The sequence below is a fragment of the Macaca fascicularis genome, chromosome 1 (genome assembly GCF_037993035.2).
Source record: "Macaca fascicularis isolate 582-1 chromosome 1, T2T-MFA8v1.1".
In the NCBI taxonomy this organism is placed as follows: Eukaryota; Metazoa; Chordata; class Mammalia; order Primates; family Cercopithecidae; genus Macaca; species Macaca fascicularis.
Window position 1 is genome coordinate 169,383,443 of NC_088375.1, and position 26,444 is coordinate 169,409,886.

The 26,444-nt window shown below is 40.1% G+C and overlaps 1 protein-coding gene across 8 annotated transcripts in view; it reads right to left on the reverse strand.

Moving 5' to 3' along the window:
- Positions 1-26,444, reverse strand: part of DNAJC6 (DnaJ heat shock protein family (Hsp40) member C6) — a 157,775-nt gene that overhangs the window by 121,109 nt on the left and 10,222 nt on the right. For 2 of the 8 annotated variants that reach the window (XM_065521058.2, XM_045369614.3), the window contains exon 2: positions 12,754-12,885. The exons of 3 other annotated variants lie outside the window; for them this stretch is intronic. Coding sequence is in view for 2 of the 5 variants with exons in the window: in XM_045369602.3 (XP_045225537.1) it covers positions 24,461-24,524 (64 nt within the window). In the remaining 3 variants the exon portion in view is untranslated. Of the gene's footprint in view, positions 1-12,753; positions 12,886-24,460; positions 24,565-26,145; positions 26,347-26,444 lie in introns of those variants that run through there. 3 more of the 8 variants (XM_005543148.5, XM_005543149.5, XM_045369602.3) reach the window with 2 other exon arrangements.

Consider the following 26,444-nt stretch of genomic DNA (forward strand, 5'->3'; position numbering starts at 1 on the left):
CAGGAGGATCACTTGAGCCCAGGAGTTTGAGACCAGCCTAGGCAACATGGTGAGACCCCATCTCTACAAAAAAATTAAAGAAAATAGCCGGGCATGATGGTGTGCACCTGCGGTCCCAGCCACTCAGGAAACTGAGGCAGGAAGATTACTTGAGCCCAGGAAGTTAAAGCTATAATGAGCCACATTTATGCCACTGCACCCCAGCCTAGGCAATACACGAAGAGGCTGTCTCAGAAAAAAAAAAGTTTGGGGTGGTTTATTATGTAGCAAAACCTAAATTAACACATATGTGTTTTCCAGAGTTTCTACAATGAAAAGTGTAACATTCATTTAAAAAAAAAACAAAAACAAAAAACAGGCCGGGTGCAGTGGCTCATGCTGGTAATCCCAGCACTTTGGGAGGCCAAAGCGGGTGGATCATCTGAGGTCAAGAGTTCGAGACCAGGCTGGCCAACATGGTGACACCCTGTCTCTACTAAAAATACAAATAATTATCCAGGCATGGTGGCGGGCACCTGTAATCCCAGCTACTCGGGGGACTGAGGCAGGAGAATTCCTTGAACCTGGGAGGCAGAAGTTGCAGTGAGTTGAGATTGTGCCATTGTACTCCAGCCTGGGCAACAAGAGTGAAACTCCATCTCAAAAAATAAAAAGTAAATAAAAAATAAAAATATTTGTAAAGAAGTCAGAAAGAAAGGAAGAACGAAGGAAAGGGAATGAAGGAGGGAAAAAAGGGTCAATGGTGGAAGGGAGAGAGGAAAGCAGGTACAAAAGAAGAAACGCAAAAACACAGATCTGGGTGCAAAAACACAGATCTGGGTACAAATCCTCACTCCACCATCCACTAGTTGTGTTAGTCAAGTTATCCAAAGCTTTTCTATCAAATTTTTCATATCAAACTTTTCTAATATCGTTTACCTCGTAGAATTGCTTTATGAATGCAAGGTGGTATTTACAGCACCTAACAGAGTATCTGACACTTAATAGGCACTCAGTACATCTCTTACCCCTTCCTCACCTTCTCCTTTTTTCTACACCCAGCAAAACCTGGATTTTTATGGCTCAGCTTTATCCCACTCAAGTATGCAGGGATATAGTCCACATTTTATTCTAAATTCATTTTCATCTCCTTTCCCAGGCAGAACAGGCCAAGTGACTCAAAACCCATTTAATTAGGTCCTTCGGCACCTTTAGCTTTGGAGAAAATGTTAAATAATAGGAATGCTATAGATTCATTATTAACTTTTCCTTGAATATTTTATTATGAAAATTTCAAACATACCAAAAAAGCTGAAAGAATTTCACATGATGAATATCTACACATCTAATGCATAAATTCAATAATTTGGCTAGACACGGTGGTTCGCACCTGTAATCCCAGCACTTTGGGAGGCCAAGGTGGGTGAATCACTTGAGGTCAGGAGTTCAAGACCAGCCTGGTCAACATAGTGAAACCCCATCTCTAATAAAAATACAAAAATTAGCCAGGTGTGGTGGCGTATGCCTGTAATTCCAGCTATCGTGAGGCTGAGGCAAGAGAATCGCTTGAACCCAGGAGGCGGAGGTTGCAGTGAGCCAAGATAGTGCCCTGCACTCCAGCCTGGGTGACGAAGTAAGACTCCAGCTCAAAAAAGAGAAAAAAAATTCAATAATTTGAAACATTTTGCAAGTTTGCTTTATCTAGATATTTGGGATTTTATTCTTTTTGCTGAACTTTTAAAGAATGAATTGAGACATGTTACTTCACCTCTTAATTTTTCGTGATGCATTTCCTAATAGGGACATTTTCCTTTTTTTTTTTTTTTTTTTTTGAGACAGAGTCTCGCAGACAGAGATTACGCCAGTAATCCCAGCACTTTGGGAGGCCAAAACGGGTGGATCACTTGAGGTCAGGAGTTCGAGACCAGCCTAGTCAACATGGCGAAACCCCCATCTCTACTAAAACTACAAAAATTAGGTGGGTGTGGCAGTGGGCACCTATAATCCCAGCTACTTAGGAGCCTGAGGCAGGAGATTTGCCTGAACCTGAAAGGTGAGGTTAGAGTGAGCCCAGATCATGCCACTGCACCTCAGCCTGGGCAACAGAGTGAAACTCAGTCTCAAAAAAAAAAAAAAAAAAAAATGACGACACAATGTTCTTGTGCCTATGTTTGGTACTGGTACAATAGCACTTCCCCTCTGCCTTAGTCAGCTCAGGCTGCTGTAACAAAACAGCATAGACTGGATAGCTTAAACAATATATATTTGTATCTTATGGTTCTGGTGGCTGGGAAAGTCAAGATAAAGGTGCTGGTCATAATCAGGCATTTCACAAAAGACTATATACAAATACCCAATAAACTTATGACTAGGTGCTTAAAACCTCATAGTCATCATGAAAATTCAAATGCAAACCACAGTGACAGATATACTAATTAGAATGGCTGAAATTCAAATGACTGGCCTGGTGCGGTGGCTCATGCCTGTAATCTCAGCACTTTGGAAGGTAGAGGTGGGCAGATCAGAGGTCAGGAGATCAAGACCAGCCTGGCCAACATGGTGAAACCCCATCTCTACTAAAAATACAAAAAATTAACCGGGCATGGTGGCACACACCTGTAGTCCCAGCTACTTGGGAGGCTGAGATAGGAGAATTGCTTGCACCTGGGAGGTGGAGGTTGCAGTGAGCCGAGATCATGCCACTGCACTCCAGCCTGGGTGACAAAGCAAGAATCCATCTCGGGGGAAAAAAAAAATTAAATGACTGACAGTATCAAATGTTGGTAAAGATGTGGAATAACTAGAAATCTCACACCCTGCTGAGATGAGTAAAACTTGGTACACAACCACTTTGTAAAACTGGCAGTATCTGTTAAAGCTCAATATGCACATACCATGTGACCCAGTAATTTTCAACATATATAATCAACAGAAATATGTATATAACCAACAGAAATATGTTCGCATGGGTACCAAAAGACATATGAGAATATTCATAGTAGTACTTTTCATAGCAGACCCAAACTGGAAATGTCTGCCAAAATGAAAAAACTAAATTAGCATATTCACTCAATGGAATACTATATAGGAATGAGAAAGAATGAACTACAACTACCACACAATGGGTCTCACAAACATAAATTTGGGCAAAATAAATGAGAGCAAAAGATCTTATACTAAATGATTCCATTTATACAAAATTCAAAAATGAACAAAACGAATCTATGTGTAAAACATTGGGTCATTAGTTATTCTTAGTAGAGGTTGGAGAGTTGGCAGGAACTAGAAAGGGGCTTCTGGGTTGCTAGTAACCTCCTGTTACTTGATTTGGATGCCAGTTACACAGTGTATTCACTTTATAAATGCTGTGTGCTTAACTTAAAATTTTGCCTACAAATTCAATGTTCTTTGGGCATACACATACTCACAAATCATTATATAGGATTCTGAAGCTGCTGTTTAGCAGTTCATCTCCTAAGAATTCTGACTAAATATGCCCATTTGTGCAATGTTCTTACTTTCATATGCTGCCAATCTTGCTTTTTCCCAATGTTGTCATTAGTTACAAATTTTTCATGTTAGAGTTAAGCTTCTCTGTATTGCTTTTCTTTCAAATCTTTTAAAACTTTCTTATGAATTCAGAGAAAACAGCAATAAATTTTAGAACATAAAAACAGAATGAATTAAGCTAAATCCTAACCTGGCAAGCTGAGTTACATCGTGGAATCCCCTAAGGACTCAGGATTTAATGGCAATGTAGGCAGGTGAAGGCAATACTAAGACCCCCAGATCCCCTTCCTTGGAGCATGCAGATGGGCAGTTGCCATTCCCCAACCCCAATAGAAAACTAGAGATTTATTCTCTGGAGAGGGTAACAAGAGGTTCAATGGACAAGGGAACACCAGGCAGAGTATAAGGTTGAGTATTGCACTGAAAACAGAATTCAAATAAGTATTTACATTCCCAATGCTAAGACCCCCAGTGTTCTTCCCAGCACTTCATGGGATGTAATGGTACCCTTTTAAAAGAAATTAGGCCAGGCATAGTGGCTCATGCCTGTAATCCCAACACTTTGGGAGGCTGAGGCAAGCAGACTGTTGGAGCCCAGGAGTTCAAGACCAACCTGGGAAACATGGTGAAACCCTGTCTCTACAAAAAAATACAAAAGTCAGCCAGGTATGGTAGCATGCACCTGTGGTCCCAGCTACTTGGGATGAGGCAGGAGGATCACTGGAGCCCAGGAGGGCACAGCTGCAGTGAGCCCTGATTGTGCGCCATTGTACTCCATCCTGGGCAACAGGCTAAGACTCTGCCTCAAAAAATAAATAAATAAAAGAGATTAAATGGCAAAATAAATGGAGGCAGGTAAATGGGAGAGTGATTGTTCTTCATTCAATCTCTTGAAGCTTAATAAAATGGACCTAGTCTCCAAAGTCTAAAAAGATAAAATAAATGAAAGGAAACACATTGCAATAGGAATAAATAACCACTATTCAAAAGGCACTGAGAAAGGACTTCTAAAGAAGGAGGTAAGGAAGTGAGGCCAAAATGAACTACAAAAGCATCTTATTACTCCACTGACTGATGAACTTTTAAGTATCTGTTTTTTAAAATCTTGTATACAAGCTCATTATCCCCTCAATGTTTTTACATGGCAACTACTTCATTTGTTTGCATTTTTAATGGAATTTCAATCCTTTTAAGATAATTTTCCCACAAATATACCACCATAAATATCTGATTTTCAGGGTATTAGAATATCTGGCAGACTAATACATATGCTACTTCCAATCTACCCTATTCTTTCATCCACTCTTCCTTTCAGTCATTCATTCCTTCACTCACTCACTGACTTAGGCATTTTCATATGGGCCAGTAAAAGTTTAATAACTTTCAAAATATACACTTAGGTAAGCATTAACTCTTACCATGTGAGAGTTTCTGCTTTTATCTAGAGAGGCAAAACAGCATAGAAAACATGGGTTGTGGGATCAAAGAAACCTATATGGGAATCCTGGATACACTATCTATTAGCTGTCTGATTTTAGCAGGTTATTTCACAATTCTGATCCTCAAGGTCTTCATCAATAAAATGAACATGCTTCTCAGGATTAGTACTAGGTTTAAATGAGCTAATATATGCTAAGCACTTAGCACAATTCTAGTACATGGTAAAAGATAAATAAGCAGCACCTTTATTGTTTCTCAAGTGTATTAATAACCTATTTTGTATTTTAAATTTACATTCATCACCTCACTAGAGTCACATCAAAACCAACACACTCTTCCCATCTTTTCTGTTTTAGTTTTCTGTGCATGGGCTTTTCAACCCTAAAAAGTGATCTGTAGGTGAACAGAAAACAAACAAATAAAAAAGGATAACTGGCCAGGTGCGGTGGCTCATACCTGTAGTTCCAACACTTCGGGAGGCCGAGGCAGGAGGACTTCTTGAGCCCAGGAGTTCAAGACCAACCTGGGCAACAAAGTGAGACCCTGTCTCTACAAAAAATTTAAAAATTAGCCAGGTGTGGTAGTGCACGCCTATAGTCCCAGCTACTTGGGAGGCTGAGGTGGGAGGATTGATTGAGCCACAGTGGTGGAGGGTGCAGTGAGCCATGATCACACCACTTTACTTCAGCCTGGGTGACAGAGCAAAACCCTATCTCAAAAAGAAAAAAAAAAGAATAACTACTGTTCTATATAACTTAGAATTCTGCTATTAAAATGGCTAATGCTGAATCCTAATTAACAAAAGTTAGGTTTTGGTTATATGCGAGAAGAGTACACACACAATAAGAGTGGAGTTAATTCAGCACATGTTCATTGGTCTTTCAAGTTGCTGGGGCAGGGAGGTAGAGGGATATGTTAAATTATGCCATGAACATACCCTGTACATCAACTTTTGTGGTAGGCAGAGTGCTGGGCCCTAGGTTTGACAAATTATTTCCTCTCAAAAACCTAAAATACAGTGGGGCATGGTGGCTTATACCTTTAATCCTAGCACTTTCGGAGGCTGAGGTGGGCAGATCACTCGAGGCCAGAAGTTGAAGATCAGCCTGACCAACATGGTGAAACCCCATCTCTACTAAAAATACAAAAATTAGCTGGTGTGGTGGCACATGCCTGTAATTGCAGCTACGCGGGAGGCCGAGGCACGAGAATCACTTGAATCCAGGAGGCAGAGGCTACAGTGAACAGAGATCACACCACTGCACTCCAGCCTGGGTGACGGAATGAGACTCTTTCTCAAAAAACAAAACAAAACAAAAAACCTAAAATACTGCTGAAAATGAAAAAAAAAAAATCATAGTAGGGGGAGAGAAAGCTGTGGGAGATTTAGAGAAGGGAAAAATGGTTGGGAACACCTGTTGGGGCGGCGGGGCAAGGATCATTTCCCAGTCACCTTATATGACCATGACTCAGAACAGTGCTTGGCATTATGTGCAATATATATTGTTAGAACCGAACATCTAGTTCAGGCAACAATTCATAAAAAGTTGCAGGGAATAAACTGTTGGAAAAGGGTCTTTGACAAAGAATAAATTTCAGCTGACCAAAGACTGAATTGGGAGGTGTACTTCTAAGGCAGGGGCAATAAGATATGGCCAAATAATAAAATCCAAAAAGAACATGGTCTAAGCAATTGTACACCAGGCATTTTAGGGGCCACATAAATCACGTACAGGAGATTTGTGAAAACCTAGGCTGGGAAACCAGATGGTGGTCATATTGAGAACACTCCTACCTCTGTGCAAGGAAAGAAGAGCAATTGCTGTGGTTTATGCAAGAAAGTTAGAGCATCAGAGGTTGTAAAGATGAAACTGATGACACTGCAAAGCAGGCGCCAATAAGACTACAAAACCAAAGCAATCTGATAATTACAATTATTATTATAAATTTAAAGGAGCTGGGCAGAAATGCAGGAGCCAGATGGAAAACAGCAGAATTATACCCAGTGAGTCGGCCAGGCGCGGTGGCTCACGCCTGTAATCCCAGCACTTTGGGAGGCCAAGGTGGGCGGATCACCTGAGGTCAGGAGTTCGAGACCAGCCTGGCCAACATGGTGAAACTCCATCTCTACTGAAAATACAAAATTAGCTGGGCATGGTGGTGGGTGCCTGTAATCCCAGCTACTTGGGAGGCTGAGGCAGGAGAATCGCTTGAACCTGGGAGGCAGAGGGTGCAGTGAGCCAAGATCGCACCATGGCACTCCAGCCTGGGCAAAAAGAGTGAAACTCCATCTCAAAAAAAAAAAAAAAAACAAAACAAAAAAAAAAACAGTGAGTCCAGAACAAAGTAATTTGGTTCTCCAAAGTTAGGGGAAAACAGTACTGAGGGGTAGTGTGAAGAAGAGGGGCCCAGAGAGCCCCTGAGGCAGCCATCTCTGAATCTGACTCCCCATTGGAGGCCTTGAGGAGACTGAAAAAAAACAGAGACCCTCCGCCCTGCAAACCTTCAGAGATCCTGACTCAACAGACGCAGTACTAGAGGAGAGGTGTGGGTATCCCATTAAGGACACTCTGAGGAAAAGGAGAACATATGAAGGGAAGTCTGAAAATAGATTCCTCTGATAAATCCCTACCCTGGGGAGCTGGAGGCTCTCTGGGAACACAAGCACACATGAGGAGTTGGCTTTCGCAAGAAACAGAAAGGCAGAGATGGAGAAAGGAGATGCTGAGGGGCTTCAGGCTGGGACAGTCTCATTCTTGTTGAGAGGTGGTAAGGTCCTCTCTGGGAGAAGACCTCACTGTACAGAGCAGTGCTGTCAGAAATGGGAGGGTGACATCACTGAGGTAAAGGAAAGGACTGCCCAGGAGCTATAACATCAAAGGCCTGGCAGCAGTGAAGAGCACTTTTGTGACTTTCTCCAGGCACTGGGAAGATGGCAGGATTGAGATAAAGGGATTCTGAGGTAAAAAGGGGACCCTGGGACCCAGGCTGGGGAGAGAGGAAAGAGAAGTCAGGTCAAGGTTATGGAGGTAGGAGGAGGTCAGAAGTATGGAGGCCTATGGAAATCACAGACCAGGCCACTGAGAGTTGGGAAGCTGAGTTCAAAACTTAACATGTTTGTTAGTAGGAGGAGGGGCAAAAAGTCAATGTATCACTACACACTCATCGTAAATGCTAAAAAGAAAAATAGTGACTATACCAATTGCTGGCAAGGATATGGAGAAACTGGATCACTCATACAATAATGGCTGGAATTTAAAAATGAACTTACCATACAATCCAGCAATCGCACTCTTGGGCAGTTATCCCTAAGAAATGAAGACTCACTTTCACACAGGAACTTGTACACAGATGTTCACAGCAGCTCTATTCCTAGTAGCTAAGAATTGGAAACCACCCAAATGTCTTTCAATGGATAAATATTTTAACAAATTACGCTATATCCATTTTAGGGAATACTATTCAGCAGTAAAAAGGAGTGCACTGTTGGTGCATGTTGTGCATCCAACAACTTGGATGCAACTCAGGGAAATTATGCTGAGTGAAAAAAGGCAATCTTGGGGATACCTTCATGCTTTCATTTCTGGAAAAAATCATGAAATAACGTAATTATAAAGATGGAGAACAGACTAAATTTCCAAGGGTTAAGGACTGGGAAATGGAGGTGGCCATAAAGGGGTAACGCAAGAAGAGTGTGTGGTAATACCTGAGCATCTTGATCACTATGGTCATTAGTTAAGGTTACATATATTCACATAGTACATAGCATAGAACTACAAACATAAACACAAACACATAAACTAGTGCATGTGTGACTGGTGAAACCTTAAGTTCTATGGATTGTGCAAATGTCAATGTCTTGCTTTGATATTGAACTATAGTAGTATAAGATGTGAACATTCAGGGAGGCTAGAGGATGAAGGATGCACAGGATATCATTGAACATTTCTTTGGAATCTCTGACAAATCTATGATTATTTCAAAATAAAAAGTTTTCTTAGGTCAACAAGGCAACAAACCAAGTAATCTCACAAATATTCACTGAATGACTCGTGTATGCCAGGTTCCATATCAAACACTGGAGGTATAATTGTGACAAGATACAGTCTCTGACTTCAAGGAGTTCATAATTTGGATAGGGACTCTGACATGGTTCTTCCTTTCAATCTCTTATTAACTAGAGAACACAGCTCATGCATGAGTAAATAGCTCATTCCCTACAAACTGCAGGTGACTTCCTTATATTTTCTTAGGAACACCAGGAGACCCATAAGAGGAAAGGATTTTGCACCAATAGTGCAGCAGATAAAGTCCATCCCAGTTATGTACACCTTGCATCTGTTGTTTTAACCCACCTGCCATCCATCCCTCCTCCTTCTGGTGACATGTTAATATCTTGATTTTTCCTCTGAAAAGGGCCTAATCCCAGCCTCAACTACCTTCATCCAATGAAAGTCTGGCCCTAATCCCCTCCCCTAACCCAGAGGAGGAAAACAAGACTGGAAATCAGTGTATTAGTCCCTTAGCTTTAACGGGGAAGGGGAGAGCTTTAAATGTTTTCACATGTACTAAATAAAGCCTTTTATTTAAAAGTCTGAAATACTGAAATTGTTTTTGCATCTCAACAAACACTGCAGATAAAACATTATACTGCTACGGGAATTCTAATAGTCGGACAAAGCTTTTTTTTTTTTTCCCAAACTTGAAAAAATTTTTTCTAAAATGCTGAAAAAAGGGAATGGTGCCAGGTGTGATGGCTCATGCCTGTAATCCCAGCACTTTGCGGGGCCAACACAGGAGAATCACTTGAGCCCAAGAGTTCACTTGAGCCTGGGCAAAAGTGAGACTTTGTCTCTAAAAAAAAATGAAGAAATTAGCCAGGCATGGTGGCATGCACCTGTGGTCCCAGCTTCACAAGTGGCTGAAGCAGAAGGACAGCTTGAGCCCAGAAGGTCAAGGCTGCAGTGAGCCACGTTCATGCCACTGCACTCCAGCCTTGGCAACTGGGCCAGACTCTGTCTCAAAATAAATAAATAAGTAAAATAAAAATTTTAAAAGGGGCTGGGCGCAGTGGCTCACGCCTGTGGTTCCAGCACTTTGGGAGGCCAAGGTGGGTGGATCATGAGGTCAGGAGATCGAGACCATCCTGGCTAACATAGTGAAACCCTGTTTCTACTAAAAATATAAAAAATTAGCCAGGCGTGGTGGCAGGTGCCTATACTACCAGCTACTCGGGAGGCTGAGGTAGGAGAGTGGTGTGAACCCAGGAAGTGGAGCTTGCAGTGAGCAGAGACTGTGCCACTGCACTCCAGCCTGGGCGACAGAGCGAGACTCCATCTCAAAAAAGAAAAAGAAAAATTAAAAGAAATGGAAAAAGAGAAACGAAGCAATTAGGGTACAACTACTCAGGTGCATCAACTTTATAACCATTACGCTAAGTGAAGGCAGCCAGACCACATACTATAACTCCATTTACATGAAATGTCCAGAATAGGCAAATCCACAGGGACAAATAGATTAGTGGTTGCCAGGGGCTAGGCGGAGGAGGAAAAGGGGAGCGACTATTAATGGGTTCCATGAAAGCGTTATGGAATTAGATAGTAGTGATGACTGTACAACCTTATGAATATACTAAAAACCACCGAGTTGTACCCTTCTAAAAGGTGAATTTTATGGTATGTGAATTATATCTCAGTTTTAAAAAGGAAAAAGTACACTGAGATTTCATTTAAAATTTGAAACTTGAGCTAGGTATAGTGGCTAAGGCTTGTAATCCCATCACTTTGGGAGGCCAAGGTGGACAGATCACTTGAGGTCAGGAGCTCGAGACCAGCCTGGCCAACATAGTGAAACTCCATCTCTACTAAAAATACAAAAATTAGCCAGTGTAGTGGCAAGCACCTGTAGTACCACCTACCCAGGAGGCTGAGACACAAGAATTGCTCGAACCCAGGAGGCAGAGGTTGCAGTGAGCCAAGATTACACCACTGCACTCCAGCCTGGGTGACAGAGCATGACCCTGTCTAAAAAATAAAATAAAATTTGAAACTTGAAACTTAATTTTTTTTAGCCATGTAATTTTCCCTTGAGAGGAAATCTACCTAATATGAAAAAACATCTCCACAGAACTCTAACACTCACTCAGAAAAGCCCAGTCTGAAAATCTCTCTAATAAAACCCACTTCTCCCATGTTTACAAATGAAAAAAATTACAGCAAAAAATGAAATGACTGCCTCAAAGTGAGTCAGTGACTGGACTGTAAGGAGGAAAATTTCTGGCCTCCAAACTTCCAGGCCAATAGATTTCTTCATTTCACCTAGTTGCCTCATTACTTTAAAAATCAAAATAACCCTCCTGTCCATGGAAATAAGCAAGAAAGGTTGAAAGAGAGAGAGAGGAAGGAATGAAGGGAAGAGTCCATTTATATCTTTCCACTACATCATTTGTTTACCCAGGAATATGAATTATCCTCCTAACACATAAACATATTGTCCTGGCAAAAGTAGAGTTTGAATGGATCAAGTGTCAGTTTCTAAATCTTCTTTTAATAACTGAAGGCCCAGCTATTATTACAAAATATAATATGGAAGTATTTTACAGACTCTAAAAATGTGGAGAGTGTTTGGGCCACCATATTAAGTGAAAAAAAGAAAATATGAATAATCTGAACTAAGTAAAGTATATTATATAGATAAAGATATGCACAGAAAAGGAATCCACTCAATTTAACAGCAAGTATCTCTAAGAGACGGGATAATGAATGTTTTTACAGGCTTTCTCTGTGCTTTTCTGAATTTTCATAATTTCCTTTTGAGAGTATACATACATTTTAAATTATGTTACACTGAGTACCTACTATGTGTTAGACAAGCTAGGTACCTTTAATATATTATTTCTAATCTCGCAACAACCTTATGAGTTAGGTATTACTATTTTCACTTTGAAAGTGAGGAAACTGAGGCTCAGAAAAGTTAAGGAACCTGTCTACCTTGCTAAGTTTAAAAGGAGCGATCCAAGGGTAGCTTTCTTTTATCTTCCCTGTCTCCTTGCCTTCTCTTCTTTCCTCTGTGTATTAAGGACATATGCTGTGCCCAAACTTCATCTAATAGTTAAAAATACGGGAAGTGACACAAAAGGAAAAACACAGGATGCTCTGGAAACCTGTTACAGGCAGGGAGTGGGAAGGAGACCTAGAGTCAGAGGAAGTTACCACTAGAAAGAGGAGTAGAACTGAGCCAGGCAAATAGGAGAGAAAATGTATTCCAGGCAGAAGAAACAGCACACTGGAAACCCAACATCTAGCCTTTGAGGATGTAAAATGAAGCCAGGATGACACTACCAATTCCAAGCTGTGTGTGTGCACGCATGTGCATGCATGTGTGTATATATCAGATGTATATTTTAACATTCTCACATTATTAACATATTAATATTTATTTATTGAAATATTTAATGTGTATTTTAATATTAAATTCTGGATTTCCAAACCAAATCAAAAATAGTCTTCACTCTGTTTTCAGTAGGTCAGATCCCACAGAGCAGGAGGGGGAAGAGACAGCTCCCACTGTTTCTTGGCCCTATCCCCACCCCCATCCTAATTAAGGCAAGTCCCCTTCCCTGCAGCTACCTCTCTAAAGAGCCCTCTCCTTTTAACACTGGTTCCCAGATTTTCCCATTTATCTCACAGCAGCAGGAGTCACAGCTGGGTTCAATCTCTGCACTCCACCATCACCGCCCCTCCCCCAAAGTTGTAAAAATGCTTTTCTAAATTTAAACCACACAGCACCAAACTAAAAATGGCTTTAAAAGAGGATCAAACATACCTTGTGCTGGGCTCTTGTTAGATTTCACAGGCACGAATTTCCCTTTTTTCTCAGCATATGTAGTCAAATGATTCTTAGGTGATGAAACAAGCGTCTCCAGGTTTGCAGGAGATAAAAGTGTCTGTTTTTAAACTGCCATGGGGAAGGGGATGGAGGAGGGCAGAAAGAGTAGGGAGTGAAGTGCTGACTCGCAGGATGCACCTGGGATTCTGAGAATGTCGCCCAGCTCCAATGTTAGCGCATGCTAGATTCTTCCTCACCCCTTTCCTGATCGACAAGTTAGGAAACGTCAGATGAACTAGGAGTCAGAAGGCCTGAGTACCAGTCCTGGTTATGAGACATTCCCCCAATCCCCAGGTAATTTTTCCTTCCCAAGCTTCAATTCCCTCACCCATAACATGAAGAGGCTGAACTTTATCAGAGGTTCTCAAGCTTTCTCTTTGGCACTTTTTTGTTAATCTATCAGTAAAAAGCTCACTTTGTTTATTAAAGTATAACAGACATACTGAAACGTGAACAAACCATGTGCTGAGCTCCAGGAATTTTCACACACTGGTTTAAAAACCAGCAGCCAGATTAAGTAACAGACTATTTCTAGCATCCCAAAGCCCTCTTACTTAGTACATTTTCAAGTACTAGAGTTGGAGTGGGGGAACATATCTGAAAAGACTGAAAAATAAGTGAGTTTGTTTGTCTGATTTTAAAAGAAAATTTGGAGAAATGTAAAAAACATTTCCACAATTCCACCAATCACTTTGTTGCCTTTCAGAGCTATGTCACATGAATTGACCTATTTAATTTCCCTGATCATTTCCTAGAATTGCCATAATATTGATTTGAAAAAGGAGACCTGAGCACATAAGTGATCAAAAACATATGAGATGAATGAGTAAATGAATGGAGCTTGAATTTGAGAGGCTGAAAACATTGGCAGTGACATGAAGCACATGAGAATGACAGCACTAAAATGCAGCACACAACCTGGGAAAGAGGCTGAAAAAAAATACCTACTCAGCCACGGTAAAGGGTTTAGACTGTTACCAAGTAGCTGCCTTTTTCTAAGAGAAAGAATTGCTTTTTAAAAAATACTTTTTTCTTATTTTCTGTTTCCTCCTTTTCCCTTTTTCCCTTCTTCCTACTTAGCTCTTTAGAAATGCAATTATAACCTTTACCTTCCCTTCACCAGACACTCCCTATAGGGCAAGCTTATCTGTGCACTCACTTAGAAGCTCCAGAGCCAGATGTGTTTTCGACCAGGAGACTGCCTCAAGAGATAACAAATCATAACCTAAAGTATGCCCATGACGAAACTCACTCCCACTTCGAGAGCATCTCAAGACTCTGGCCACCTCACAACCTAGTTCTGCCTACGAAGCCACCAGCTCAACCACCTGGTAGATAAAGCACCAAAGCAAGTCACTGAGATCCCCAGTGGCTCACTCCCTCCCCTGCATGCCGTTCACGTCAAGTTCCCCTTTGAAAACCCTTGCTTTTTTCCCCCAAAAGTGAAGCAATACCCTTAAAGGCAGAAGCATGTACTTCTCCCCCCTCAACTAAGCTTTGGAGTAAAAGTTACAAGATCAAGTTTTCTAAACTTTTTGAAGCTCAATCATTCAAATTATTTTGTACATTTTAGGATCATGTTGAATTGGGAGGTGAGAGTTGACAATTACAAATCATAAAATCACAAAAGTATTAAACATTTGAATGGAGAACCAGACTCAGAAAAATTATAAAGTCTTTTAGTACACATGTTCTCTGGAACAAAGCAACATATATTTGTAAGAATTTCAGAGTACATATGAAAAAAGATACTGACAAGCTTTTAATAAGCAAGAGTAACTAAAAATGAACATATATCCTTTATTAAATTCATATGTTTAAAATGACATTGTTACCTTGGTTTCTGGCGTGCGATTTTTATTTTTTAACATAGTCCATTTAAAAAAAACACACACACTCATACAGACAGGTTTAACTTCCAGGTTTAATAGAGTAGGTTGTAGCAGACTGGTTCTGATGTGGGAAATTAGAAAAGCCAGATAAAATTTTTAAACATCTATGTGAAGCAATAGGAAAGCTACTAATCAGCCAGGATTTGAGGAGCCAGATCTTGGAGAGAGGGGAGGCTCACTGAGGTGAGCCTGACTTTCTGCAAGCCCATTTTCCCATTTAGGGTATTTGCCAATTCTTAGCATGGGGTAAGAAGCTGAACAGCCAGGCAAGGGGCAGCTGTTAAGACACAGAGAAGCCTGCAGAATTTTAGACAGTTTCCAGGGCTGCAGAGAGAAAAAGTGGAGTTTAGGACTGAAAAGGCACATCCTAGAGTAACTCACAGCCTGCCAGGAGTTTTCTCCTTCAGATATTCCTGACTCAGCTACCCAGAGCAGAGGCTAAGAAGCCAAAGAGAAAGCAAATGAAAAGCACAATGAACATTTTGCTGAGCAGAGTTTTCAGCAAGTTCACAGTATTAGGGAGACAAAAATTAGAGTTTAGGGTCTGTCAAGGGGAAAGGGTGGTGAGAAACATCTCAAGACTCTCAGTCAGTTCCCCTAGGGGCCTGGGATTAGGAGAACCAGAAGTAGACTAAACCTTAAAAGTCTGCAAAACAGACTTAATTGGACTGAATGCCTGATTGGATTGAAGTGATCTCTGTTCTACTTCTGACAAAGAATAGGACAAATACTCTCAACAGGTAGATGACATCATTCAGAGCATCTTCATACACAAAATGACATACAATAAAAAAATTGCCAGACATACGAAGAAAGACAACCAAGAAGAAAAAAAGAAGAAATAAAAAGACTCACAAGTGGCCCACACATTGAAGTTACTGAGCAAAGTTTTTTAAGATGACTGTGATGTATGTATTTGAGAAAACAGATGACAAGGTGAATAATCTATTTTGGAAAAGAATCTAATAGAGGGTGGGCATGGTGGCTCACGTCTATAATCCCAGCACTTTGGGAGGCCAAGGTGAGCAGATCACCTCAGGCCAGGAGTTCAAGACCAGCCTGACCAACATGGTGAAACCCCATCTCTACTAAAAACACAAAAATTAGCCAGGCATGGTGGTACATGCCTGTAATCCCAGCTACTCAGGAGGCTGAGGATCACCTGAACCCAGGAAGTGAAAGTGTTGCAGTGAGCCGGGATCGCATTCCAGCCTGGGCAACAGAGCGAGACTCTGTCTCAAAAAAAAAAAAAAATCTAATAGTAACTCTAGAACTGAAAAATATAAAACAAAATTAAGAAATTAATGATTCCGTAACAACAAGTTACACACAGCAGAGAGAGCCAGTAAGCTCTAAGATAGGCCAACAAAAAAGTAACAAAACTGAAAAAGAAATAAAAGGGCTAAGTATACAGAAAATGAAGGAACATATGGGACAGGGTAAAAAGTTCTAACATAAAGGTACCTGGAGTCCCAGAAAGAGAAAAAGGAACAAAACACTGTTTGGAGAGATAATTGCAGAGAATTATGATAATTACAGAAAACCTCAAGCCGTACAGATTCAAGGACTGAAAACCCCAAGCAGGATAAATACAAGGAAAACCACACCTGGGACAAGTGTTGAAAACCAAATCAATTAAGAAAAGTCTTAACAGCAGCCAAAGAAAAAAGATGCAACACCAAATAACAACATAAGACTGACTGACAGCCTACTTTGAAAGGATGAAAACCAGAAGACAACGGGATAACATGTTTTAAAGTGCTGGGGGAACATCTGCTTCCCCAGAATTCTATACACCTAGTAAAATTAACCTTCAAAAGCAAAGACAAAATCAACTCATTTCCAGATCATAAAAACTGAGAATATTTGTTTCTAGTATATATGCACTACAAGAAATCCTAAAGGGAGTTTTTTTCTTGCAAAAGGAAAAGATCCCAGAGGGAATACACAAAAAATCAGAAAGAAAAAAAACCAATGAATAGGGTAAACATGTGGGTAAATTTAAATGAATATTCCATAAAACAATCATTTTAGTGTCCTATGGGGCTTTAATAAATGTATAATTAAAACAAAATACAATAATAACACAAAAGGCAGAAAGTGAGGTGAGGGAGGAGATAGGGTAAACGGACCTAAAGTCTTCTAAGAGCATAACATTGTCTGAAACATGATTAAGTATAAGTAGCACTGGGGTAATCACTTGCACACGTGCGCAGGCGCACACACACACACAAAAGTCAAATGAAAACAAATGTGTAACGAATATGTGAGAAAGTTAAAAATAATGCTTGCTTAATCCAAAAGAAAGTGGTATATAAAACAGATGGGACACGAATAAGAAACAAGGAGTAACACGGTAGCTATAGCACTTAACATATCAGTAATTATATTAAATGGTTTAAATATTCAAACTAAAGACCATATTGTCAGATTAGATTTTTTAAAAATTCACTTACGGCCGCTTATAAAAGATACAGATTACATATATGGGCATAGAAAAAAGTAAAGTATAGGCTGGGCATGGTGGCTCACACCTGTAATCCCAGCACTTTGGGAGGCCAAGGTGAGCGGATTACCTGAGGTCAGGAGTTCGAGACCAGCCTGGCCAACATGGCAAAACCCCGTCTCTACTAAAAATACAAAAATTAGCTGGTTGTGGTGGCACGCACCTGTAGTCCCAGCTACTTGGGAGGCTGAGGCAGGAGAATTGCTTGAACCCAGGAGGCGGAGGATGCAGTGAGCCAAGATCACACCACTGCACTCCAGCCTGGGTGACAGAGCGAGACTCCTTCTCAAAAAAATATATAATAATAAAAAAAAAAGAAAACGTATACAAATGGGAAAAGATCTACCATGTATCTATTAACCCAGTTGGTATAGCTACATTAATATCAAAAAGGTAGATTATAAGGGAGTATTGCTCAAGATAAGGAAAGACATTTCATAATGAAGCTATAACAACTATAACTGTATATGGTATGCACCTAATAACAGAGCCACAGAATTAAGTAAAGCAAAAATTGGCAAATATAAAAGGAAAAATAGGCAAATCTAAAATTATAATGGAAGAGTTTGCCCTCTCTTGGGAACCAACAGAATGAGAAAAAAATCAGTGAGGACACAGAAGATTCGCACCTTGGGATTAACAAACTGAAATAATTAACATATGTAGAACATGGAACCAAACTATCTTAGTATGCACATTCTTTTAAGTACAACATATACATATAAAAATTGATCATACGAAGGGTCACAAAGCAAGTCTAAAACATTTCCAAGTCATCCAAAATATATTCTCTGACTACAGTCAGAGCAAGCTAGAAATCAATGGCAAAAAGAGAACTAGAAACTCTCCAACTGTTTAAAAATTTAAAAGTATGTTGTTACATTACCTTATGGGTCAAAAAAATCAAAAAGAAAAGTATAAAATATTTTAAACTAAATAATGAATATGACATAACAATACTTGCAGGTGGGCACAAAAGCTATGCTTAAAGGCTATCATACATACAGCTTAAAGGATTTGTTTTTTCATTGAGACAGAGTCTTGCTGTGTCACCCAGGCTGGAATACAGTGGCATGATCTCAGCTCACTGCAACCTCCGCCTTCCAGGTTCAAGTAATTATCCTGTCTCAGCCTCCCGAGTAGCTGGGATTACAGGCACACGCCACCATGCCCAACTAATTCTTGTAATTTTTCAGTACAGACAGGGTTTCACGACACTGGCCAAGCTGGTCTCGAACTCCTGACCTTGTGATCCGCCTGCCTTGGACTCTCAAAGTGCTGGGATTACAGGCGTGAGCCACCATGCCTGGCCAGCTTAAAGGATATTAATGTGTAGCCTTAAATGAAAACAGTTTTAAAAAGAAAAGCTGAAAATCAAAGATACAAACTTCCATCTCAAAAAACTAAAAAAGAAGTCAAAAGTTATAGCCAAAGAGTATAAGAGGAAATAATAAAGACAAAAGCAGGAACTCCTGAGATGAAAAATAAACGTATAATACAAAAAATTAACCAAGTAAAAGATTACAGAGACTACTCAAATTTATAAGACCTTGACAATATTGCATCAAAATAAGTGAGAATTACCAGGACAATAAATAGAAATGCCCCTATCAGAAATAAAAAACAGGGACAAGAGCACACCACCTAAAAACTTTTTAAAGATCATAAGAGAATATAAAGCAAACCTTATGTGAAAATTCAGATGAAATGGACAAATTCCTAAAAAAACACAATTTATTAAAACACACACAAAAATAGGAAATCTGAACAGCATACACTATTAAAACAACTGGAGCCAAGCAGAGTGGCTCATGCCTATAAGCCCAACACTTTGGGAGGCCTAGGCGGCAGGATCACTTCAGGACAGGAGTTCAAGATCAGCCTGGGCAACATAGTGAGACCTCATCTTTACAAAAGTAAAATAAACAAATAAACAAACAAACATAGTTTAAAACCTTCCAAGAACAAAATTTCCAGGCCCAAATGGCTTCACCAGTGAATTTTTCCAGACATTTAAAGAATAATTCTAATCTCACAAAAATCTTCCAGGAAATAGAGAAATAGGAAATACTTCCTAATTCATTTTACAAGGTCAACATATCTTTGATGCCAAAACGTGGCAAGGGCACCACAACAAAAGGAAATCACAGGTTAATCTCTCTCATGGACAATGATAATCCTCAACAAAATATTAGCAAGTCAAATCCAGCAATATATAAAAAGATATCACAACCAAGTTGTTTGTTCCAAAAATGCAAAGTTGGTTTAACATTCAAGAATCACCGAAATTCACCATATTAACAGAATAAAATAATCATATGATCCACATAATACAGAAAAATATTTGTTAAAACTCAGAACTGATTCATGATCAAAACTTAGCACAGTAGGAATAGAAGGTAACTTCCTTAATCTAATTTTTTAAGTGTCCATATAAATCCCACATCAAATGTTGTACTTAATGGTGAAAATGTGATAGCTTTTCCCCTAAGATCAATAACAAGATAAGAATACTCACCATCACTGCTTCTATTCAACATTATAAGAGAGATCCTAGCTAGTACAATGAGACAAAGGGGAAAAAGTATAAGGATTGGAAAGAAGAAATAAAACTGTCATTATTTACAGAAAAATAAACGGTATACACAGTAAGCCCCCTAAAATCTAAAAACTATTGAAATTAATAAGTGAATTTAGCAAGGTCACTGAAATAAGGTCAACATATAAAATCAATGATATTTCTTTTTTTTTTTTTTTTTTTTTTTTTTTTTTGAGATGGAGTCTCGGTCTGTTGCCCAGGCTGGAGTGTGCAGTGGTGTGATCTTGGCTCACTGCAATCTCCACCTCCTGGTTCAAGCCATCCTCCCACCCAGCCTCCTGAGTAGCTAGGAATACAGGCACATGCCACCACACCCAGCTAAGTTTTTTTGTACTTTTAGTAGAGACAGGGTTTCACCACGTTGGCCAGGCTGGTCTCCAACTCCTGACCTCAAGTGTTCCGCCTGCCTCTACCTCCGAAAGTGCTAGGATTACAGGCATGAGCCACCACACCTGGCCTAATCAACTCTATTTCTACATCCCAGGAATAAACAATTAGAAAATGAAATTCTAAAGTGCCACAGAGAGTCAAATACCGTATGATCTCACTTGTATGTGGAATCTAAAAAAGCCAAACTTAACAGAATTAGAGAATCAAAAGGTGGTTACCAGAGGCTGGGAGGTGGGGGCATGGGCAGGGAAAGGGGCAATGCTGATCAATAGGCGCAAAGTTACAGTTAGACAGAAGAATAAGTTTTGGTGTCCTATTGCACAGCACTGTGACTAGAGTTAATAATAATGTGTTGTATATTTCAAAATTACTAAAAGAGGATTTTAAATGTTCTCATCACGAAGAAATGATAAATATTTGAGGTGATAAATGTGCTAATCAGCCTGATTTGATCATTCCAAAATGTAGATCTCTGTATCAAAACATCACATGGTACCCCATAAATAGTTACTGTCAAGTCAAAAATAAAAATGAAAAAATAATAATGTTTTTTAAGTTGATTAAAAAAAAAAAAACCAAGGTCAAAACTTGAGACTGGTGGTGCCCTCAACAGTTACGCTAGGAAGATTGTCCTGCTGAGAGAACATAAATAAAACGTTTTTTAAAAATTTGCCAGGTGAGGTGGCTCACACCTGTAATCCCAGCACTTTGGGATGCCAAAAGTGGCAGATGACTTGAGGTCAGGAGTTGGTGACCAGCCTGGTCAACATGGTGAAACGCTGTTTCTACTAAAAATACAAAAATTAGCTGGGTGTGGTGGTGTGCACCTGTAATCCCAGCTACTAGGGAGGCTGAGGCAGGAGAATTGCTTAAACCTGGAAGGTGGACGTTGCAGTGAGCCAAGATCACCACTGCACTCCTGCCTGAGTGACAGAGCAAGACTCCGTCTCAAAAATAATAATAATAAAATAAAAAATAAAAATGTAAGTGGCAGTAACAATAGCATAAAAATAATCAATGACCAGTGATATCACTCTTAGAAGATTTATAACCCTTTTAACCCAGTATATCTGCCCTTTAAAGAGGGTAGTTTACACTCAGCTCCATCTCATTGTTGCAGGCTGCTCTAATCTTTATTAAAGAAGCCATAAATACCTTATTGAACCTATAGTCTCCAAAAGTTTTAATGTTGGTTCGAATTATTTTAAAATGTTCAGGGGTAAAAATCAAATCATTTTGTAAACTCTGAGTAACACAGATACATATAAATATAAAAATATTTTGTATTTTCTTGTTTAGTATCTCAAAATGAAATTTAAAGATGAAATAACCAACCTAACACAAAATTAAACTATACATATGTATATATACATATGTTTCAACTGTAATGTAAAAGAGAAGCGAAATAAGTTATTTACAATAAAGCAACATGGATTTCAATATGCAAATGCTCAGACAAGACTATATTGGAAAACATAATTAAGTAGGTAGCTACTTGCATCTGTATACAGATTTTATGATTCAGGTGTGTTATATTGGTATCTAAAACACAAGTGGCATTGCTTTGGGTAAGTGATTTCCTGAACAAAATTCAGTATAATCTTCCTTAGATTTACACAGCATTTTTAATCCTGGAAGTTTCAGTGTATAGTGAAATCAATTTATGATCTAAGCCCAAAAAAGTATAGAAGGTTTTCACCTACATCTTCGGCAAAACGTTTGAAAATTGCCCAGGACATGAGCTAATTCATCATTGAATGGAGCAGTCCAGAACACTGGAAGGCACTATCATTTCTAGTTTCTGCCAATGAATGCTACTAGTGCCCCTCAATCATATGACCATCCAATAACACACCTGCAGATTTCCAGTGTGTCCCCCAAAGAGCAATACCACACCCATTCATTACCACTGGCATAGACCAGTCTCTAATCCCAGCTTAACCACATGCTACCCTTGAAGCTCTGAGAAGTCACTCGGTCATTTACAGATCACCCCAGCTAAAGTATCATTTCACCAACTCACCCAGTTACAAGCAACAGTGACAAAAATCCTTGAATTTAAGTTTTCTCTAAAAGTATCAAAGTCGTCATGATGTTTAAGAAAAATCACTTCTTAAAAATTTATTTATACTTATTTTGAATTACAGATTAGAGGATGAACACCACACTATTTTTTAATATTTAGATCCTAAAAGTCTGACTGACTCTGCTCAAATCCAATTAGATTTTGTAATAACTTCCAGTGAAAAGCTGTCTCAGGAACCATTGGCATAGACAACTTTTTTTTTTTTTTGGATACAGGGTCTTACTCTGTCACCCAGGCTGGAGTGCAGTCTTGCTATCTCAGCTCACCGCAACCTCTGCCTCCCAGGTTCAAGCGATTGTCTTGCCTCAGGCTGCTGAATAGTTGGGATTACAGGCGCCTGCCACCACACGCGGCTCATTTTTGTATTTTTAGTAGAGACGGGGTTTCACCATGTTGGCCAGGCTGGTCTTGAACTCCTGACCTCAAGTGATCCGCCACCTCAGCCTCCCAAAGTGCTGGGATTACAGGCGTGAGCCACCGCGCCCAGTCATGACAACTTTTAAATCCTACTATTAAAATGTTATGTGTAACTTTGTTTGCTAAACAAATGCCATGTTTGCCATTTTTAAATAAAATCTAGAAAAATAACAGAAAAACTGGAATGAGAACTATTTTCTTTGACCTCTTATAGACCAAAAAAAAAAATTTCACCCAAATTTTCAGTCTTCATTCTTATTATTTTGTACCTCCGCCTCTAAGACCTTGCTGCATAACATACTCAAAGAACTTAGTAAAAAGAAAATTTGGAGCTGAATTTGAAGAGTTAAAGTATCTGTTTTCCAAATAAAAACAACCTAAAACATCAGTCAAAAGTCATCATTTTCTAGGGTTCACATCTCCCTTTTTATATAGGTAAGTTAATTCTCAAAATGTTGAGAATTTTATTAAAAACTGTAATTTTACAGAGTACAGGGCTACTTATTTTCAAGTACTTGCCTACCATGTGAATGGTTTTGGAGATTAAAAAAAGACCTGGTTTTGAATCATGGCTCTGCCATTAACTAGCTATGTATCCCTGTACAAAATTCTTAATCCATTTCTTCAAAATAAAATACCACCTACCTTGCAGTGTTGTGACAATATGTAAAGCACCTCCCAGAGAGCTTTTCACATAACAGTTGTTCATTAAATAGGAGCTATAGTTGTTATTATTATAATTAGCTGTCATGTTTGCCAATATCTACTTATTAACTCACTCAACTATTTTCTTTTCAGTTGCCTTATACTTAATTTCTTTTTCCTGGCTTGCAAAACATTTTGAGATATGCTGGATCAATGTTACACAATGTCTTTTGTATTAAAAACCTCATTGAATTGTCCTAAGACGAACTAAAAAGATGGAAAGGGCAGGCAGGCAGTTCTTAAGCCACAAGTCAACATTTACTGAACCACTCATGTGATGGTAGCTCTCCATTTTAGAGATAAAGAAACTGAGACCCAAAGAAATAAAAAGTCCTGTCCTAGGTCACAAATGAATTATAACTGAACAAGCCAGAGTCTACCAATCTTGACTCCAAACCCGAGGCTCTTTCCAGTATAAAGTAAAATAAAAAATTTTAAATACTGGTCAGACACGGTGGCTCACGCCTGTAATTCCAGCACTTTGGGAAGCCGAGGCAGATGGATCGCCTGCGGTCTGGAGTTCGAGACCAGCCTGGCCAACATGGTGAAACCCCGTCTCTGCTAAAAATACAAAAATTAACCGGCCATGGTGGCATGCGCCTGTAATCCCAGCTACTTGGGAGGCTGAGGCAGGAGAATCGCTTGAACCTGGGAGGCAGAGATTGCAGTGAGCAGAGATCGCACCATTGCACTCCCACCTGGGCAACAGGGCATGACTCTGTCTCAAAAAAAAAAATTCTAAATACCAATTCTCCTTTAAAAAAAAGTCCAGGGATCTGAGCTTAAAACACACTGATACACTGAGAAACCAGGAGTGTTTCCATTTCAAACAATGTTGAATATTAACCTTAACCTGAGCCTCCAATTCAGGCAGCTTTAATTTTTTTTCTAAATCATGTCCATGGCCTAGCATGACTTGGCAAATAAGCAATTTTTTTTTCTCTCCAATAAACCCTTTCTCCAACCACTGAAAACAACAAAGGAAAAACCAACATTCTTCCTAGAGTTAATTTTAAAATACTTCGATTTCACACACAGGTAATACCTACTCGTAAATGCTGGCTTAGAAACAGGAGTGAACAGCTCCTCTTCCCGCTTACTAGGCCCATGCATAGCTGTTTTCTTCCCCACTAAGGCTGCTTCATTAAAATGTAAACGTCAAAACCACATAGATCAATACGTGGATGTGAAAGATCCAGAGCCTATGAGATGTTAATACAAACACCACTACCTGGCCCTTTTGAAAGCCTCAATTATGGAAAGTGGGATTGTTTAAGAGCCTTCATTACAGTTTCATAGATTAAAATACCATTCTCTCCATTGGCATTAGGTTGTGAGTGGGCTTTTTTTTTTTTTCCTTCTTTTTCTAACGTTGAATATGTATACATCATTGCCCACCACCAGGAGGGGATTCCTATAACAAGGCAGAGAGGGTGGCAGGCTCCCGAGGACTGGAGAAGGCCAAGACCGGCGGCGCTGCGCGCAGAGAGCTTTGGGGCCTCCGTTGTTGCACCCCTCACCCAAAGAACTTAGCTCGGGTGCCGGGAGGGTCGCTGCGCGAAACCTGCCCGCGGGGCTGCGTGCCAGCCCCCACCTGCGCACCCAAGCCCCCAAGCCCAAAGGGAAAGCGCCGGGGCCTCCTTAAAACCCAGCGCACTCGAAGCGCAGTCTGCTGCGCAGCGGCTCGCACGGAAACCGGGTGAAAAGAAAGAGGGGCCGGCGAACCCTAAAATTAGCGTTCCGGAAGCAGCGGCCCGGCACCGCCGCGCGGAGACAGCGTCCTCCGCCCGGGCGACAGCGCGAGCGCTCTCCCCCGGGCGCGCGGCCCCTCTGCGCCCTTCCTGGGCACGCGGGCCAGGAGCACGACCAGCTCAATAGGAAGGAAGGGCTCCCCCCGGAAACGGGATCGGGGAACACGTGTAGCCTCCGGAGACCTAAGGGTCCATTGCTCCTCCCCCAAATGCGGCAGAACATTTAAGGAGCCTCCGAATTTAAAACCCCAGAATCCTCCAGAATGCTTGTTGTTGAACTTAAAATTTGGTTGGCTCATTTTTCAGTGAGCCTTTTCCTTTTTTGAGTTTTTATTTAAATCGGTTTCTCTCTTCCCCCATCCCCGCCCCCAACAGAATTAGAGTGTTGGGAGGTGAGGGGGAGGTAAGGAGTGGAGGCTGATGGACTGGGGGTAGTTTACATCCCAACATTTCTCTGCAAGATAAACAGTTCTGAAGGTCAGCGACGGCTCCCCATGGAGCGCTCCTAAAAAGATTAATGTTCATTAAAGGATTCTCCGTCAGCGTTTACCTTGAGAACCCAAACTGTTTTAAGTCCCAAGTATTTCAGATATTCCAATTCTAATAATGTATTGAAAACCTGTATATTCATTATTAACTATTGTGAACACCCCCAAAATAAAATTATCAAAAATCTGGGAGCTAGTCTAAGGAAATCTGTGAAAGCTGTGTTACTCAGCCAAGATTAAATGAAGAATGCAAAAATAGAGTTATATTTAGTACTACAAAAATGGAAAGCTGAATGACACAATATTTGGAAACTAGAAGCTAGTCATTTTTTAAAGTCATCATATTTATTATATAACTAGAATGTTAATATAGGCACGGTAATTTTAAACTAGTCATTAATACAAACTAAATATGTCTGTGGAGTGACATCGCATCCCTAGGATCTTTTAGCCTTTAGCCCTCTCTTAGCCATCCTTCTGCAGTCCGCCCCTTACCTTTATTTTCAGAATCTTTCATTCTCTGCTTCCTCCCTCTGCTGCAAATGAGCAGGAAAGTCCGTCTGATTCTGCAACCCTGACTTTTGATTTGTCATTCACAGTCAGCGGTCTCGGGGGCGAAGTCTCTCAACGGAGGAGCACTCGGGCTATGATAATTGCATGCAAGTCGGTGTGCGGGGTTATAATTTTGCTTATACTGGAGCGGAAAGGATGGGGATGAAGGCAGACGTAAACACAAATTCCAAAACATGGCATGGAACCGGATCTGGAGCCGAGGTTTGCCTTTCCTTCCCTCA